The 18,158-nt window shown below is 54.9% G+C and overlaps 2 protein-coding genes across 4 annotated transcripts in view; both read right to left on the minus strand.

Moving 5' to 3' along the window:
* On the minus strand, positions 290–4,579 carry NGB (neuroglobin). Its single transcript, NM_001001647.1, is given in 4 exon segments — positions 290–424; positions 2,102–2,221; positions 2,870–2,981; positions 4,491–4,579. Coding segments are annotated over 4 exon segments (456 nt in total).
* Positions 8,767–18,158, minus strand: part of POMT2 (protein O-mannosyltransferase 2) — a 41,714-nt gene continuing 32,322 nt past the window's right edge. For 2 of the 3 annotated variants that reach the window (XM_005656436.3, XM_021099549.1), the window contains 7 exons: positions 17,677–17,753; positions 14,239–14,310; positions 13,879–13,938; positions 13,684–13,789; positions 12,645–12,785; positions 12,363–12,477; positions 11,091–11,598 (listed from right to left, as the gene is read on the minus strand). In XM_005656436.3, coding sequence (XP_005656493.2) covers positions 11,493–11,598; positions 12,363–12,477; positions 12,645–12,785; positions 13,684–13,789; positions 13,879–13,938; positions 14,239–14,310; positions 17,677–17,753 — 677 coding nt within the window. In that variant the 3' untranslated portion in view covers positions 11,091–11,492. Of the gene's footprint in view, positions 11,599–12,362; positions 12,478–12,644; positions 12,786–13,683; positions 13,790–13,878; positions 13,939–14,238; positions 14,311–17,676; positions 17,754–18,158 lie in introns of all 3 variants that reach the window. The other variant, XM_001926162.6, reaches the window with a different exon arrangement.

Genomic DNA, 18,158 nt, shown 5'->3' on the forward strand with positions numbered 1-18,158 from the left:
TTCTGGCTGAAGAGGGGAGCCAGAGGGGAAAGAAAGCCAGCAGGGAGGAAGCGATGGGAAATTCAAGGAAATCCAGCAGCTCCTTTCTAAAGGAAGAGCCATCCTGTCTGCAGGTGGGGGTGAGCGGGACTGAGGCCCAGGCCTGCTCATCGCCTCTCTGGTGCGGCCAAGGGGACAAGGACCACGATGCAGGGAGGCCTAGGGGAGCCAGCTACAACAGACACAGACCAACAGACAGACACAGACAGTCAGGGGCCTCCCCGGGGAGGCTGCTGGGCAGGGCCTCCTCTTACTCGCCATTCCAGCCCCGACTCATGGCCTGTACCACGGCCCCGTAGAGCTGGCTCCAGGCGGCCCGTGTGGCTGGTGTGAAGGTGGGGCCGAGGCACTTCTCCAGCATGTACAGCAGGGACTCACCCACCGCCTGCAGAGGCAAGGGGCACTGTCATTCCCAATGCAGGAAGGCACAGCCCCTTCCACGAGTGGAAAAACTGGTGGCGGGGACTGGCCTTTTCTTCTGTCCTGTACGGGGCCATGCTTTCTGAGCAGGATTCTGCCCCAATCCTTGGGTACCCCTTAAAGGTGAGGCTTTAAAGTGAACAAAGCATTGCACTCCACTCCCCAGCCTCACAACCACCCTGTGAGAGGGGCCATGGGGTGGTTATGAGGGACCCTGAGCTCAGACAAAGCTAAAAGCGAAGTCATTGCCCCCAGGCCTGTTACCTCCTCTGCAAGGCAGCAGTCATGATGTTCCAAGTCCAAGCTCTGCAACCCTGACGGACCTGAATTCACTTTCTGACTCTACTACTTAGGAGCTGTGTGACCCTGAGCAAATTAACTAACCTTTCTGAGCCTCAGTAAAAAAGGGAAAGTAAAACTTCTAACTCAACAGATTGTTGGGGGTGATTAAATCAAATCATCTGAAAAGCTCTTAGTACAGCATCAATACATAATAAGTCTTCAGGTGTGCCCGTGGTGGCGCAGCAGAAACGAATCCGACTAGGAACCATGAGGTTGAGGGTTTGATCCCTGGTCTCGCCTAGTGGGTTAAGGATCTGGTATTGGCGTGAGCTGTGGTGTAGGCCAGAAAGCTGTAGCTCTGATTCGATCCCTAGCCTGGGAACCTCCATATGCTGGGGGGAGGACCCTAAAAAGAAAATTATAAAAAAGAGAGAGAGACAATGGTGATTGTGTATAATGTCTTCAACAATAATAATGGCTCTCGTTTTTATTATTAATTATAAAATACAGTTTATTCCACAAATACGTAGTGACCATGCACTAAACAGCAGACCTTGTGCTAGTGCTGGGGATGGAGAGAACAAGGCGGACTCAGTCCCCTGCTCAAGGTGCTTACCGTCGGGCGAGCTGACTGGACTGTGTGGTAGGCTGTCAGGCCAGCGATCCCCAGTGCACCACTTCTCAAGGATTTATGCCCTGGTCTGGGGCCCCTCTGCCTTGACTCTGGGCTCATCTATGTGCCTGGCTTTGGCCAGTGGGACATTAGCAAGAGTGATACAAGCAGCAGCTGGCTGGTCCTCCTGGAAAACTCCCTCTTGGAACCCAGCTGCCACTCTGCAAGTAAGCTCAGCTAGACTACTGGGAAGGGAGAGACCACGGGGAGAGAGATCCCAAAGGATGACAGGCTGGCGGGGACATTCCAACCCCAGCTGAGCTCCCAGCCGAAGGCAGTACACACACGACTCCAGCCATACCACGTGGAACAGAAGAACTGCTCGACTGAGCCCAGAGAAACCAGGAATCATTGTTTTGAGCCAGTTTGTTCTGGGATGGTTTTATCCACAACAATATAAAACTGAGCAGACTAGCGAATCCCAAAGGCTCCTTCACTTTCTGTGGTTCTAAGAGAAATCATACTAGAGAAGAAAAAGTGGAGGCTCAGAGAGGTCAGGGCAGTGCCAGGGTCACACAGCAGGCACTGTGACCATGCAGGCCCCAGGCACTGTGACCATACAGGCCCCAGCCCCTGTCATTTAAAGGTATGGGAGTGGGGAGGGTAAACAGGTAGATGCGGAGGCCTGGGAGAGAGTGGTGGCCTCAAGCCAGGAGCTCCGGAGACAGGAAGAGCCCCTTTACCCACCGAGAAGGAGCTGAGCTTCACACCCACTGCCCGGTGCTTCCTGCCCAGGCCGGCAAGGTACTCCTCCAGCGAGGACAGGTCCTCCACGTTAGTCACTGCAGCATCAATCACAAGCATCACCTGCCAAGGCCGAGGTAACAGTGAAACAGACCAGAGCAACTCCCCAGCCCTGCCCCCACTCACAGTCCAGAATCTGGGGGTCCCAACCAGAAGGAAGAGAGGACCCTCAGTTTTCCAGGACAGAAAGCAGCCTGTACACAGTAGGCGCTCAACATGTGGTGGCCAAATTACTAGTGTTGCACTGTGAAGGAAGCCCCTCTCCTCTGAGGGGCTCAAAGCCCTAAACACACCTGCACGACAGTGTTGTCCTCCTGGGACGAGGGGACACTGAGGCCCTGTGAGTGTCGCCAGTCTCTAAGAAAACCCCAGTTTGGTTTCCACAGGCAGATGGTCCCTGATGGATCAGAGCCAACACCAACTACAGGAGCCAGGGGACAAGGCCAAGGGCAAAGGGCAGAGCTGTGAGCAGCTGGCGGAGCACAGGGTGGGGGAAAAGCCTGACCCACGTGCCTGAGACCCCGCCCATCTCAGCACAGAGGGAAAGGGGCGGATGCCCCAGCGAAAGGGAGCTGGGGCAGCAGCGGTGGCAGGGGATTGAGGGTAGGGGGCAGAAACGGGGGTAAGACCAGGCCTGGGACAAGAATCGCAAGTAATTCTCCCGATTCCAAGCCCCTTCTCTCCCAGGAAGGCACTCCCTCTGCCCCTCACCTTCCTGATGTGGTCCAGGAACTCGGGGGAGGAGAGGCAGTCCTCCGGGCTGGAGAACTGGCGGCAGTTGTACTGGAAGAGGGGCAGCAGGTCCGGCTCCAGGTCAAACAGCCTGTGGGGGGGAGGTCTGGTGTCAGCCCTGGGGTGTTGCCCTACTGGCTCCACCAGCCCTGGCTGCCCAGCAGCAGGAGAGGGTGGCACCGCCTTGGCTGTAAACTACAGCACACCCTTCAACCTGGCACGCACCCCTTTGCCAGGTTTGCCCGTGCCCCTTTCTCACCTCTTATGCATCCTGGAAGGAGCATCCTGGAAAAAACGACGTGTCCCCAGGCCTCTCCTAGGACCTGGCATAGAGTAGGCCCTCCATAAACCGTTGAGGGGTGTGGACTGGGACAGGAAGGGGTCCTCAAATAGGAAGCCTTGTGTGTGCAGTAGGAAAGAGAAAGCCTTTCTCTCTTTCCACCACCACGCCCCCTTCCCTTCTTTCCTCCTCTTCCGTTCTTGGGTCAAAACCTCCCAATCTCATCATGTCCGAGGGGGGTTGAGCCAGTGATAATAATAATATTCCGAACACCTATACTTCCTGACTTAACCACTTTACATATGGTTAACTCGTGTATTCCTCACGATCCTAAGCAGTGGGTGTAATTGCTATCCTTATTTTGTAAAGGAAGAAACAGAAGCCCAGAGAGGTTAAGTAACTTGCCTAAAGTCACACAGCTTGGGAGTGGCAGAGCCACAGAGGATGCCTGAGAAAATAATGGGTTTGGGGAAAGCTGGGAGGCACAAGCAGACGCTCTTGGCCACATGTGGGAGGGCCATTTGGATTCTGCAAAGTTATTCCCTTTTTGTTCATGGGGAGGTTTTGCAAAAGGCTCTTCAGAAGTTCTGGGCTGGCTTAGGGAGCCAAGGCTCCTAAAAACCCGCAGCAAGAGAAAATTGCATCTTTGATCGCCCGCGCCCCAGACACCCTCAAGCTGAGGTTGAAGACTGGCCTCCCCTTTCCCTTTGGGGTCTACACACCTCCTTACCCTCTCTCCAGTGGTGAGAACTGGGCATCTATCATTCCTCCCCTGGCTAGTCTCTGGGCCTGGCTTGGTCCTTTCCACAGAAAGGTTTATCCTTCTGTTGGTTACTGGAGTGCCTACTCCTAGGGCCCAGAGGTCGTGCCCTGCCGGCCAGACACCCATTACACCCTCCCCACCCAGGCCCTCCGGACACCCCAGTCTCCCCGTACCAGCAGTGGTGGGCACCCCTGCAGTCACCAACCAAGAAATGAAGAAGAATACTCAGAAGGCACAGGGCCTGGGAGGCGGCGCAGCGCGGGGCGGGCCTGTGCTGGCCTGCGAGTAAGGAGATCCGCCGGAGCGGACCCTGGAGGGCACCCAGAGAGCCCGGTTAGCAGCAGGGTGTACGGCCCTGGCTTGCAAGACGCGACACCACCGGGGAAGGACAGGAGGGGCTGCGCCAGCCGTCGCCGTGCCCCCATCCTTTGGCGCACATCTGGAGGCGCCCCAGCGAGCCAGTTTCCTTCCTCTGGCGCCGGCTCGGCCGCCTCGAACCCATTCCTGGAGAGGCACCCCGCCACCCGCACCCCCGGGGTCGCTTGGGCTGCCCTCACCTGGCGAAGAGCACGGTGCCGTGCTCCAGCGGGCTGCGGCTCACCGCCCGCCAGCTCTGCCGGATCAGCTCATGCTCCGGGCGCTCCATGCTCACCCGGGGACGCGGGGCGCAAGGCAGGGACCCTCGAGGCGCAGGCACCGTCACCGCACGTGCCGCGCCATCACCGGGGCGACGCGGGCACTCGGCACCCCCTACAGCCCCTGCGCCTGGGCCAGGCGGGGTCCGGCAACGGCTCCTTCCCCGCCCAGGTGGAGGCGCCCCCGCCCGCCCGGCCTGCTGGCGCTTCCGGGGACCCCGCTCCGGCCGCTGCGCCCGGCGCCCCGCGGCTCAGACAGCGCCCCGCCCCGCGCCGCCCGGGCTGGGGCGCTTTAAAGCAACCGCGGCCCCCGCCCCCCTCCCGTCCGCAAGGAGGCTCATCTCTGGGCAACGGGCTCTGGCTGGGGACAGCCGGTGGCATGGGAAAAGACACGGTTTCAGAGCTTCGCAGAAATCGTCGAGCCTCTTGGGACCTCATCTGGAAACTGGTGACAATATTACCACTTACTAGTTAGGGCACCGAGCTGACTTGGTCGCCTTAGGTAGGCTCTGGCAGAGCCATCTCTCCAAGAGCCTCACTCAAACACTGCCTGGAGGCATTTGACCCTTTGGCACAGGGTCTCCTTCTAGCTGGCCCGAGATGAGGCCGGAGAATGCCTGGCGCCCACCTGTGTGACAAGGCTGAGAAGGGCGGGAAGAGGTCTGCCCTACCTCTGGGTCCTGTGACATTCCAGGGCCGCCAGGGCTCTCAGTTTTAGGGTCAGGACCAAGACCACAGCCACTGCCAGCCAGGCCAGGATTTTCTTTTTCTTTTCTTTTCTTTTCTTTTTTTTTTTTTTGTCTTTTGCCTTTTCTAGGGCCACTCCCGCGGCATATGGAGGTTCCCAGGCTAAGGGTCTAATCAGAGCTGTAGCCTCCAGCCTACGCCAGAGCCACAGCAACTCAGGATCCGAGCAGAGTCTGCAACCTATACCCAGCTCACAGCAACACCAGATCCTTAACCCACTGAGCAGGCCAGGGATCGAACCTGCAACCTAATGGTTCTTAGTCGGATTCGTTAACCACTGTGCCATGACGGGAACGCCAGGCCTGGATTTTCTTGAGACTTCATCTTTAGAAATCTGTCAACTGCAGTTCTAGCCCCAGCTCTGCTTGGGTGCAGCAGCTGTGAGCATTCCACTCCCTGGACATTAAGGGAGTTAGAACATTCTACTGTTTGGCAATTTTTAATAGACTTTTGTAAAAGCTTAAATAGAAATACTATTTATTTCTTGATTTGAAGTTCGGATAACAGAATCTCCTATGTGCCATTGGTCACCTGTCAATCAGACCTAAACCTTTCTCTTTCAAGCATGAAAGTTCCCAGGCCCAGCCCAGTTCTGAGAGCCCGGGTTTTGCTCTTCAAAACCCGGGCCCTCATTTACCTTGCATCATGTCACGCCGCCAGCCCCATTTCCTCTCTTTTTCAGTTTCCTCAGCTGTACAGTAAGGCAGTTGGGTAGCAAAGTCTCCGGAAGCCTCTCGGCCCACCTCCTTTGGTCCACGGGGTCAAGGTGGGTGTGCCGGGGCCATGGGTGATGAACAAGCAAGGCTGCATGCCCAATCCCTGTGCTAGGCTTGGAGGGTTGAATCCTTACATTCTAGAACTTCTCCTGGCCCTGAATCAGGACTAAGGGCCTCAGAACTCTTCTTTCCTGCTCCCAGCCAAGCCCAGTGACACCATCTCACTGCTCTCCCTCTCCCAGGAGCACGTCTTGTTCCTCTCGTCTCCTGGCCCCCAGCCCCACCCCACCCCTGCCACCATCGTTGCTGCCTTTGGGCCGAACAGGGGAGCAAGGCTGTAAGGCAGCCTGACTTGTCTCTAGGAGTCCAGGAGACTGAGCAAGAGCACAATCGGGCTGGGGGCTGAAGGAGAAAGCTGGGCGACCAGGGATCAGACTCCCAGGCCGGCATCCCACGGCCCTGCGGTCAGGTGAGCAGGTGACAGGAGAAGGCCAAAAGCCTCTGGAGACTGACCTGTCAGTACCCAGATGTCCAGTGCTCCGTGTAGACCATCCAGCTCATCTAAGTCTTCCCGCTCCACTCAGTTTGTGCTTCCTGGCAATGGTCTACTCTGGGGACACGTCTTGTCCATTTTCTCCTTTGGGGAGGGTCTGAATCTGGTAAGTTAACGAGCTGATGGCCATGGCTAGTAAGTGGTGGAGCCAGCACTTGCTCCACCTTTCTAGAGCCGGGAGGAAGCAGGAGGAGAGAGCTAATTGCACTCTAACCTCCGCTTCCCTTAGCGAAAGGCCCAAGACCCTGGCTGGGTCTCCACGGTCAGGGTATGTATCCCAACCAGGAGACAGGGGTACCACTCCACACTTGAGGGGCTAGGAAAAGTCCCAGGGGCTCCCCTCCCTGGCATCTGCCTGATACTTGGGCAGGAGGCTGTAATGGAGAGAGGGTTCAAAGACTCTCTCCAGAGCCAGTGCTGTCACTAAGGCCAATTTATCACCAACAATAATGAGCTGGCATTTATGGGGCATCCATGTCCAGATGCTATACAAGGGACTTTGCATTGCTAAGGTTTTTCACCCTCATGATAACTCCATGAAGTAGTTCCTATTTATCATACCTTTGTTTTACTGTTGAGGAAATGGAGGCCAGAGGTTAAATACCTGGCTCAAGGTCACATAGTTAATAAGTGGTGGGGCCAGGATTTGACCTCGGGACAGACTCTGGCCCCTCCTCTAGGCCTCCAGGCTCCACTGCCTCCCTCTCTTTAATGGACTGTGACCAAGAGCTGTATCCATAGTTCAGACCAAGCCAAGGTCATTGGGTCTGGGTCAAAGGTGTGTCAGAACTGGCTCTAAGATGGCTTGTAAGAGCCAGTTGTGTGCATCTTTCTGGCTCCTCATTCAGTGACGTCAGGTTGGTAGCCTGAAATAGGCCATAGTGGAGTATTTACACCATGGAAATTGGAAAAGGCTACAAATCAGGGCTTTTTTCTTCCCAGAAAACACTGGTCTGTGTGCACCAGGATACACTGGGCCCTGAATGAGTTGTCGCTGTGTTGGGCAGAATGTACAAAGGAACATGCTTAGCGCTGAGTCCAGGCCTCCCCCAGAGGGTCCAAGTTGTCCCGGGACCAGGCTGGAAAAGCTGAAAAAGCCTGACTTGGCACCTGTCCTATTTAATAACTGTGGCACCTTAGGCAAGTAATTCAATTTCTTTTTTTTTTTTTTTTTTTTTTTTTTTGTCTTTTGTCTTTTTTGTTGTTGTTGTTGCTATTTCTTGAGCCGCTCCTGCGGCATATGGAGGTTCCCAGGCTAGGGGTTGAATCGGAGCTGTAGCCACCGGCCTACGCCAGAGCCACAGCAACGCGGGATCCAAGCCGCGTCTGCAACCTACACCACAGCTCACGGCAATGCTGGATCGTTAACCCACTGAGCAAGGGCAGGGACCGAACCCGCAACCTCATGGTTCCTAGTCGGATTCGTTAACCACTGCGCCACGACGGGAACTCCTCAATTTCTCATAGATACAATGGGGACCAAACAGCATTGACTTCACTGGGTCTTTATGAGGATTAAGCATCACAGATGTGTCAGGAGTTGGTAAACCAAGCTGTGCCAGTCAAGTGTTTGTTCCTCTTCCAACCTGCCTCTCCTGGGCACGTCCGTTCCTGAGGATCTGCAGGATGCCCCCCTCCCACCTCCAGCTACTCTTGGTCCCAAGGAGGAGAGGGATTCAGCTCGGAAGATGCCCAGCTTCACTGCGGAGTGGACCCCTCTCCCTCCTCTGCTACTGTCCAACATCCGTCAGCTCTTACCTCCTTGGGACCCTTAAGAGGACTCCTGGTGACAGAAGACCCCTGTCAGGTTGGGGGCCTCTGGTAAGCACCATGGACATTGCTCCTGTGATGGGCCACTCAGCTGTCACAGAAGTGGACAACTGTTACTCTCTCATTCCTGTCTATACTTGTGTGAGGAGGTTCAAAGAGAAAAAAATAAGGTCCAGTTTCCTACTTATTTTGGAATAAGTTTAAATAAATCAAATAACAACCAGCATTACTCCAGTGACCTGATACAGGAGAGGGCTCAGTGATCAGGCTCACCTGCCTAGCCCAGGACCTCTGCTGGAATTGCAATGGCCTCAGACTGCAGACACAATGGGATGGGTCTTGCACTCAAAACATGCTTCTTTCTAGGGGCCAGAGGTCAAGTCAGAGTCAATTAAGTACAACAAGAACAACATGGCATTCAAAATAAGAGGTATTTATTACAAAAGTAAATGGCCTCTGATTATCTGAGGAAACTTTGTTTTAATATAAAATATTTGTTAGCTGGCTAGAGGCTGGACTAACAAACGTCCCCCTATGCCAGCAAGTCTGTAGGGCATGTCACATTCTGCCAGCTTCTGGGGACCGGAGGCCATACTCAGAGCCCCATCCGACAGCCCCTCCCCCAGCATCTTCCAACACCACAACCTGAGTACCTGAGGCCATCAACCCATATGGCCTTGTCCCCAGAGAAAGGTCTGCCAGTCTGTCAAGGAGGAAGAGGAGGGAGTAGGCAGACAGTTCTTCTCCCATCGTTGGAAGGAAGTGGAAGAGACAATGGAAACTTCTCTGGGCAAATTAGAAGGGAGGGGCGGGGAGGGAAGCTGGCTGAGCTTTCTCCTCTCCCCTCCCCTCATTCAGTGGCTCCCCTCTGGCTCCTTCGGTACACCCCCTTCCAACAGGTTCCTATTAGAAAATAAGAAAGCGCAAAGGAACATCAGCCACCTCCCAGCTGTCATCTGTCATGGTGGGGCCACTGTTCTCTGCTAAGAGCCAAGCACAGCTTCCTGCATTCTACCTCCAGGAGAGCCCACCCAGGTGGCTGCTCCCACCCAGCCTGGAAGAAACCAACTGGGCCTGGGGGTGGAGAGGAGATGGGGGAGCAGAGGCTGTCCGTCCCCGCTCTCCTTCCCTTGCAGAAATGCAATTAAGCAAGCAGCCCAGACTCAGCACCCGGCAGTGCTTCCTGCTGGGGGAAGTCAAAAGGGCTGCAGCACTGAGAAAGGGAGGTCATCAGGCCCCAGATCTAATTAACGAACCTGCCTTGCTCTTGACGTTGCTGCATTTCCTCTATTAACATTAATGATGGTTGGTCTGAACGTCCGAGCAAGCGAGCAAGTGTGGCCAGAAGCTTCCCTCCCCACCACCCAGTAGGTAGCACAGCCTGTCCTTGGGACCAATTTCCAGTCTCCGTGGCAACCGCCTAGCAAAGATGCTCTAAAGAGCGCTGACCCTGACAGAGTTGGTGGGGGCTACAGAGGAGGGAAGACAGAGTGTGGCAGATACTCATCATTAAACCTTGAAGCATCACAGTCCTCTAAGACAAAATAATATTTTGTCATGCACCAGGAGCACAGAGGCAAGCTGAAGGGCTGGCCTTGGGTTAGTTCAGTTCTGACCCAAGGGTTTTCTTTATCCCTTTCCTGTGGGGCGGAACTGAAAGGAACAGCTCTGAGCTTCTTGTTTGGGCTTCAAAGTGGTAAAGAGTAGAAGCTCTGATGCATTTCTAGGGGCTCTGGGTCTTTGGGGAAAAGAGACTGGTGAAACAGTGACACAGAGATAGAAAATGAAATGGAGCGGGGTGGGGCGGGGGTGTCAGCTGGAGAGGACCATAGAGTTAAAAACAGGGAGTGCTTTGTGAGTGACAGGAACAGCAGCCCAGCCCGGCCAGAGGAGCCCATGCCCCGATGCCCCACTAGGACCCCAGCCCAGCACCACACATCCCTACTCTGCTGCGCATCCACTGCGGCTGCCAGGAAAGGGGCCCCAAAGGCTCCCAGTGCAACCCTCTCACAGCCAGGCTGGGTACAGAGGGAGAGGGACGGGCAGAAATGGCCTGTGGCTCACGGGACCTGAGAACATGCAAAGCCAAGGACAGGGGGCCATTCCTCCCACCAATGTCATGTGTGACGTTCCCAGACAGCGAGGAACTCAGGCCCCAGGAGGGCCAACACGGCCAGGGCCTTCTCCGCCGCCTGGCTCTGGGGCCCAGGTCCTTGCGCACACTGTGGGCAGAAGTCTAGCCACCTAAGGCCACAAAGGAGACTTCTAGAAGCAACCAGGCGGGGAAGCAGCTGGGAGGTGGCGCTGGGGCTCAGGGGCACGCAGCCATTTGGGCTTATTTGTGGGAAGGAGGGCAGCACAGCCTCAACAGTCCCATCTGCTCTGCCCCCAGGGATATCCCAAGGTGAGCTCTGTGCTTGCAGCCTTCTCGGAGATCTGAGAAGTTTTGATGAATCTTACAAACCAAATCCAGTGCGAGGAGTTCCTACTGTATCTCAGCGGAAATGAATCTGACTAGCATCCATGAGGATGCAGGTTCCATCCCTGATCTCACTCCGTGGGTTTAAGGATCTGGTGTTGCCATGAGCTGTGGTGTAGGTGGCCGACATGGCTCAGATTCTGCATTGCTGTGGCTGTGGTGTAGGCCAGCGGCTACAGCTCTGATTTGACCCCTAGCCTGGAACCTGTATATACCTCGGGTGCAGCCCTAAAAAGACAAAAAAACCACAAATCCAGTGTGAAAATAATACCAGAAAATACTACCATATCCCTGGATGATTTCTTCGTTTATGACACTCAGCCGTCCACAGTCATGGTGTATATTCCACAAGTATACGGACACACGTACCCTCACACGCACACTCATCCTCTCACACACTCATGCTTCCTCATGTTGCACACTCGGGGAAATGAGCCTGCGGGATGTTGTCGCCTGTTGCTGAGCCAGTCCCAGCGGTGGAACCCATGGCTCTGGTGGGTTCAATTCCAGGGGTTCCCAGGGCGTGGTCCCGGCAGGCAGCAGAATACCGCAGGTTCCTCAGGCAGCTTTCCCCACAGCTGGGAGGATCCAGGGACTGGCTCCACAGCTGGTTGTTCCAAGGAAGTTCTTGGGCTCAGGCTGGAGTCCTTGCAGTGGCCTCAAAAGTCCCATGATTCCAGCCACCTGAGTCCTGCCATCGGACTTCGGGGGTCCTCGGCTAGGGGACCAACCATCCCGTAAGCGAGAGGGTGGAAGAGGTAGAAGCTGAGAGAGAAAACCCGGAGGGAGGCAGTTGGCACCCCAGCACCTCAGCAGAGGCAAGAGGCCCTACACATCTTTGAAATTCAGCTCCTCCTGCTGGAGGGCATGGGACCCCCTCCACCTGTAGGACCCACCCCTTTCACCCCATCTGCATGCATCCGCCACAGGAGCCCCTGGCAGTCTATGAGCTTAACAGAGGCTGACTTAATGCCTAGAAGCCCAGCAGCCAGAAGAGTCCACGGTCTGGTCATGGATTGTTGGACCCAGACTGTTAAAATGTGAAAGTGCTCTCAGGCCACAGGCCCCCCATTCCCTGTTCAGGCTTTTACGTTGCCCCCAGGTCCCTAAAGGCCAGTGATTCTCAGCAGCGGGTCTGTGAGGCCTGCAGGTGGGGAAGGGGGGCAGTTTGCCAAACAACACCCCCCTTCCAGTTATTCTGAGCCACACCACACTCCCCGCACCTCTCTACCACCCACTCCGTCACCCCACTGAGAGCTGTTCCAGTGCGGAGCCATGTGACTAAAGAGGGGGGGGGCCCTCCCACAGGGGCCAGAGTGGTCCAAAAGCTGGGGGCACTGGCGAGAGGACAGAATGTGGAGTTAGCCCACGCTCCTCCCATCGGGCTGTACCTTAGGGTCACGTGGGGAGCTTTGAAACCTGCTGCTGGGGCACCAGTGTGCTTCAAGAGCCCCCGAGGGATTCTAAAATGCACTGAGGCTGAGAATCCGGGCTGGGGGGCAGCAACGCAAGGTGCAGGGGATGCCCACCTGTAGACAATTCCCAGGAGCAGGCTCAGGATTCCCAGCGCATGTACGGCCCTGGCCAGGGCAAAGGAGGACAGGCTCCAGGCACAGAGCCGCAGGAGAGTGTCCCACAGGACGCCTGTTGGAAGGAAAAGGAACCTTGCACCAGTGTGTCAGAGGACACCTGCTGTCAGAGGCAGCAGGAGCCACCCCAGTCCGGGTCCAGGAAGCAGGGCTTCACCCTCAGTGCCCCTCCTCCCCCGCCTCCCCACCCTCCTTGCCCAGGTCCGGGTGGGCAGTGCTGACCTGTCAGCATGCAGGAGAAGAGCATGGCGGGGAAGTAGTGGTGGAAGTAGAGGATCCGGCCCATCAGGAAGAACGGGAAGTAATGGATCATCCAGCCAAACAGGAGCTGCCCGCCTCCTCGCAGCAGGACCTGGGACAGCCCTGGGCCCCAAGCAGCAGAGCCCTGTCAGCCCACAGGGAGGAGGGCAGAGAGCCTGGTCTACTCCAGCTCTGCCCCCTCCTCACTGTGTGACTTGAACAAGCCACATCCCCTTCTGGGCCTTCCTTTCCCTGTATGGACCAAGCTGGATAACCCAACAGCAGCTGGCGGAAGAGAGGAGCAACTGCCTGCTGCCCAGCCCGGGGGGCCTCGGCCCCCACGGCCACGGTGCCAAACACCAGCAGGAGGCAGCTTGGGCTTCAGCTCCATCTCCCACGTCTTTGCTGCCACACAGGTCTCAGCAGCAGCAGACAGGGCAGAAGAGCGGGCAGAGGTGAGGATGGAGGTAGGGGAGGGTGTGGTCTGGGACTTCATCTGTTTGGACCCAGAACTGCAGAGGCAGAAGGAGCCTGTGTGGATGCCTCAGATGCTGTGATCCAAGGCCTGGCAGCTCAAGTTACCAGCAGCAGCACTAGGATAGGGAACCCACAGACCATGCCCTGGGGGGTCCTGTCTACCTGACCAGAGGATGCCCAGGAGGGAGCAGATGAGAAAAGGCGGGCAGCTCTGCAGAGAGTGTAGAGCTTAAAAGTGAAGCCTCTGAACTCAGGTCGCCTGGGTGCAAACCTCAGTTCTATCATTTACTGGGACATGTTTCTTAACCTCTGTGTGCCCTGGTTTCCTAATCCATAAAATGGGGGTAAAAATCCCTACAGTGTTGTTGGAGGATGTGCTGTCGAACACAGAACTGGGCATTTGGTGACTGGAAGCTCTAAAAAGCAAAAGAGAAGGGAAGAAGGGAAGGGACAGGCAAAGGATGGCCCATGAGCAGGTGGGCCCTCCCAAGGCAGTGACCCTGCCGGCTGCTAGGTGGGGGGCCAGAGAGCCCGGGGACCTGACCTTCCACCTGGGCAGGCAGCTGTGCCCCTCTCTGCATAGCCACAGCAATGATGCTCCCCAAGAGGAGGTAGAGGGCGATGCTTAGCAGATTCAGCCACCAAACCACCTGTAGGGAAGAGAGCACGGGAGGGTGACACAAAGCAGCAGCTCTCACGGACCAGCTCCGGGCCCGTCCCGGGTGGGTGAGGCACTCACCGGGTTGCCGAGCAGATATACTCGGAAGTCCGTGTCATTGATCCCTGAGAAGCGCAGGCCCTGTGGGGCAGAGGACAACACACCGCTGGCCCAGAGCTCAGCTCCTCCCAGCCGCCCAAGTTCCAGGGGGAGGAAGGAGGGCCACTCTTCATGGACGGAAGGGAGCCTAGACGACGGGAGGCTAGGATTGGGCACGTTCTCCGTGAGCCTCCTGGGATGGCTGGGTCTGAATCAGGGCAGAAAATGACCAGGACTCTGGCCACCCCATGCCAGGTGCAGCCTCATCCTGGTGCACCCCACCTCCACCAACTCTCAGCAGCCTCTCCATTCCCCAGAAGGAGCCCTCGCCCCGGGCCCTACCTGATAGTTGATGGGCCAGTGCCAGGGTTTGGACGTGAACTCATTTTCTTTGGGTTTGAGGCCATTGTTCCCCTGCAGGAAAGTGGCAAAGAAAAGCTCGTCAAAACAGAGCTCTAGAAGCCGACCTCGACATGAGCGATGGCTGTCGCTGACATACGGCCGACTGTCAGGAGAACACCTCTCCTCGCCCACTCCCTGCTTGCAGGGAAGAATTGGGTGCTCACTGTCAATCACCTGCTTACACCTGCCTTACTTCTCCCGGCAAGCCAGCCCCCAGGGCCCAGCAGAGACAGGCCGCCAGACCCTCTCTGCCTAAAAGAGAATGAGGCATGAGATTTGCCTCCCGGGGCGCAAAATATATGCCCATCTTCCAGGCCAAGGATAAGGTATCGAGAGGATGCAGAGGGCATTTAAAATCCAGGCACTGGTTCCCTTGGAAGGCCGATGTCAAACACAAACGCAGAAACTCTAAGTTCTCGGGCTTTGAAAAAGTTACTTTAGCCTAGTGTTTTCTCAGCTTTTTTTTTTTTTTCATGATTGCTCACCCCTCCTAAACCTTTAAGACAGCTTTTCCTAAACAACCCCCTCCCAAGCTCCACATGGCATTTTTAAAAAGAATTTTTTATTGAGGTATAATTGACATATAACATTATGTTTGTTTCAGGTATACAACATAATGATTTAATTTTTTTTTTTTTTTTTTTTTTTGTCTTTTTGCCTTTTCTAGGGCCTCTTCCTGAGGCCTATGGAGGTTCCCAGGCTAGGGGTCCAATCAGAGCTGCAGCTGCCGGCCTTCACCAGAGCCATAGCAATGCAGGATCCAAGCCACACCACAGCTCACGCAACGCCAGATCCCTAACCCACCGAGCAAGGCCAGGGATTGAACCCACAACCTCATGGTCCCTAGTCGGATTCGTTCACCACTGAGCCACAACAGGAACTCCGATTTAATATTTGTATATATTGTAAAACATTTCATCACTATAATAAGTCCCCCCACTGCATTTTAATACCACAGCTATTCTGTGTATTTGTTTACATACTATATGATAACTTCTGCTTTATATATTAAAGAGTTAAGAGTTTAGTTGGGTGTTCTATTGTTTTTTGGTTTTGCCCTCCAAGAACACATTTCACCTGCTGGGAGTCATCTCACACTGGATAAGAATGCACATTTTAGTCTGAAAGCCCCAGACTCAGCCCCTATCATCCAGCAGCCAATACACAACCACCGTCTGTACATGGCAAAGTCATGGCAAATCTTTACTAAAACAAGAAGGAAAAGGACCAGGATTCTGGATGCTGACCAGCAGGACTGGAGCCAGTCTCGTCATCAGGACAGACTGAGAAGGCATTTCAGTCTGAGAGGGGAGTGAGGCGCTCGGAGTTAGGTCAGCGTTTCCCCACCACAGCCCTAAGGACACGTGGGCCTGGGGAAGTTTCCAGCGTGGGCTGGCTTGCCATGTGGGATGTGTGGCGTCCCTGGTCTCTACTCACGTGATGCCAGAAGCACCCCTACTCCTCCATTATGCCAGCCCAAAATGTCTCCAGACACTGTCAAATACCCTCTGGGATGCAACGTCACTGCTCTGGCCCAAGAAAGACCCAGGTCTGGCTGAGTGACCTACTACCCAGTGCCTTACCAACCAGCTCCTTGAGGGGCTGAGAATTGTCTGCAGGCTGAGTGGCTTCCCCAGGGACACAAGTGCCACCGGGTATCGGACCCAAAGAGGCCAGCCACACAGCCCCTGAACCACTATGACCATCTGAAGGGCCTCGGGATGAAGAGCGAATCGTTCTGGAGCCCAGACCACCAGCGGCTGAGAGAAAATCAATTCCTTCAAGCCAGTACCTCTCCGTCCCAAACCTGGACTCCAGCGAGAGCTGTAACAAGCCGAGGGCACCCTGCACATTAAACTCCCGGGAAATCTACTTCCATCAGTAAACCAAGAAATGGAAGGAAGGCTAAACCTGAAGCCATTATAGGCACGGGTATTTGTACATTGCTCTCCATGCTTCACCCCTAGCGGGCTTGCTCCAGCTAACCTCAGCCGGCAAGGCAGCCTTCTCCCTCCCAGGCCTTAGGCCCTCCACTCGGCTAGCAGGAGCCCTGTTCCCTGCAGCTTCCATAGTCTGGACTATTTTGCTCTCTCTCCCCATCCTGACTCTACATCAGTTGACTAAGAAAGGTTCCTTATGTCCCTCTTCTTCTTTAACTCTCCCTCTTAAACAACGGAAGAAAAAGTGAGATTATTTATTTAGACTTAATCTTAAAATTCTTCCCAGACCTGAAATGATTTTGACTGACAGGCACATATTCCAAAGAGCTATGTCATCAGCCCAGAGTGACAGCTACAAGCAGAGAGTCAGAGAAGAAGCGGCCCCGAGATTGCTTACTGTCAACTCATCACCTCCCAAGGTACAGAAATGACAGAATTTGAATTTGTAATTCAATCTGGTGAGATAAGTCAACTGTATTTACTGAGAACGGCTTACATAATCACTTCCAGGAAAGACCAACTGACAGTGGCTCACCAGGTGAAAAATAACAACTGCTACACCTGCCTGTAACCGTGCCGAGAGTCACAAACCCAGCGGGAGGGACAGTGACTCCGGCAGAACACTGGTTTTCCAGAAGCCGCAGTAAAGAGGTCTCCCTTTCAACATCTAAACTGCAGGAGGGTTTCTCCAATTCACAGGGAAATTGTACGCTCGTGGGTAGAAGTTTCCCAATTTGAAGATTTCCTCTCTCGGTTGTTCTTAAACCTTTGATGTCAGCTGTCAGCTACTAACAGTAGAGGGTCTTAAAAACCTTAGAAAGAATCAGCCATGCCCCCTGAACCGTTTGTTTCTGCCTGGGAACATGAGTGGGCTCTTGGTTGGGACTTCTGTGCTGCAAATTAGCTATTCCTGCTAAGTGATCCTGATTTCATGTGATGGAATGAACTATCAGTGTCTCATGACTTTCAACCAAGAGCACCACGATCGCCAGGAGCTCTGCCACGGGAACACGTCTGAGGATCCCGATGAGGCGTGTAGTGGCAACCAGCACTGACGCTGAAGGCTGGATCCGCCACTCGCACTTAGCCACGTGAACCTGGGTGAGTTCCTTAACCTCTGTGCTCCATTCCCTCATCCGTAAACTGGGACCAATAATCTCAGTGGGACTGTCATGAGCACGAAGTGAGTTAACATGTGTGCGGTGCTTAGAGTAGGGCCTGGCACATAAGAGCCATGTGAGTGTTTATCATTATCCCCACCGTCACCACCACCAGCACCCAAGGCCTTTGAAGACCCAGGAAGCCCTAAGTGAAGACACTTTCAAAGCGCTCCACAAGGGGGCAGTGGGTCTGTTCCACGGTTACTGATCTGTGATCCAAACTTATGGATGCCCAAGAGCCCTTAGAGAAGCCACCACGTGGGAAGGGGCCACAGTACCCGGATCATCACCATGTGGGACTCCAGCATTATCTCAGGAAAACTGGGCTGCAGCACGTCCAGGCTGATGTTTGGCACTAGAGAAAGAAGCGACAGGGGAGTAAACCTTCTCACACGTCCCCTCCTCACCACTGCCCAGGGTATCTGCGCTGCTGCCTGGGGCTGAGGGAAGCCTTCACGCAAGCTAACGAGCAGTCCGAGTGTTGAGGGGATGGGAGGACTCTCGATCACGCATTCAGTCTGTTACCCTTTGTGACGGGGCTGCCTCGGGCTGCTCTCCCCGAGAGGACAGGGACCCAGCCTATCTCGTTCACCAGCTTACCCGAGGGCCCCACATGGTCCCTGGCGTACTCAACAAAGTATGTGAATTGGCTGGTTGGTTAAATTAGGTGGTAAAAAGAAGGACATGGAAAGCATAAAGGGGAGAAATCAAGCAGAAGCAGGAAGTTTGGGAGGACAGGTGAGGAATCCAAAGACTCGCT

This window comes from Sus scrofa, chromosome 7 (assembly GCF_000003025.6).
Source record: "Sus scrofa isolate TJ Tabasco breed Duroc chromosome 7, Sscrofa11.1, whole genome shotgun sequence".
In the NCBI taxonomy this organism is placed as follows: Eukaryota; Metazoa; Chordata; class Mammalia; order Artiodactyla; family Suidae; genus Sus; species Sus scrofa.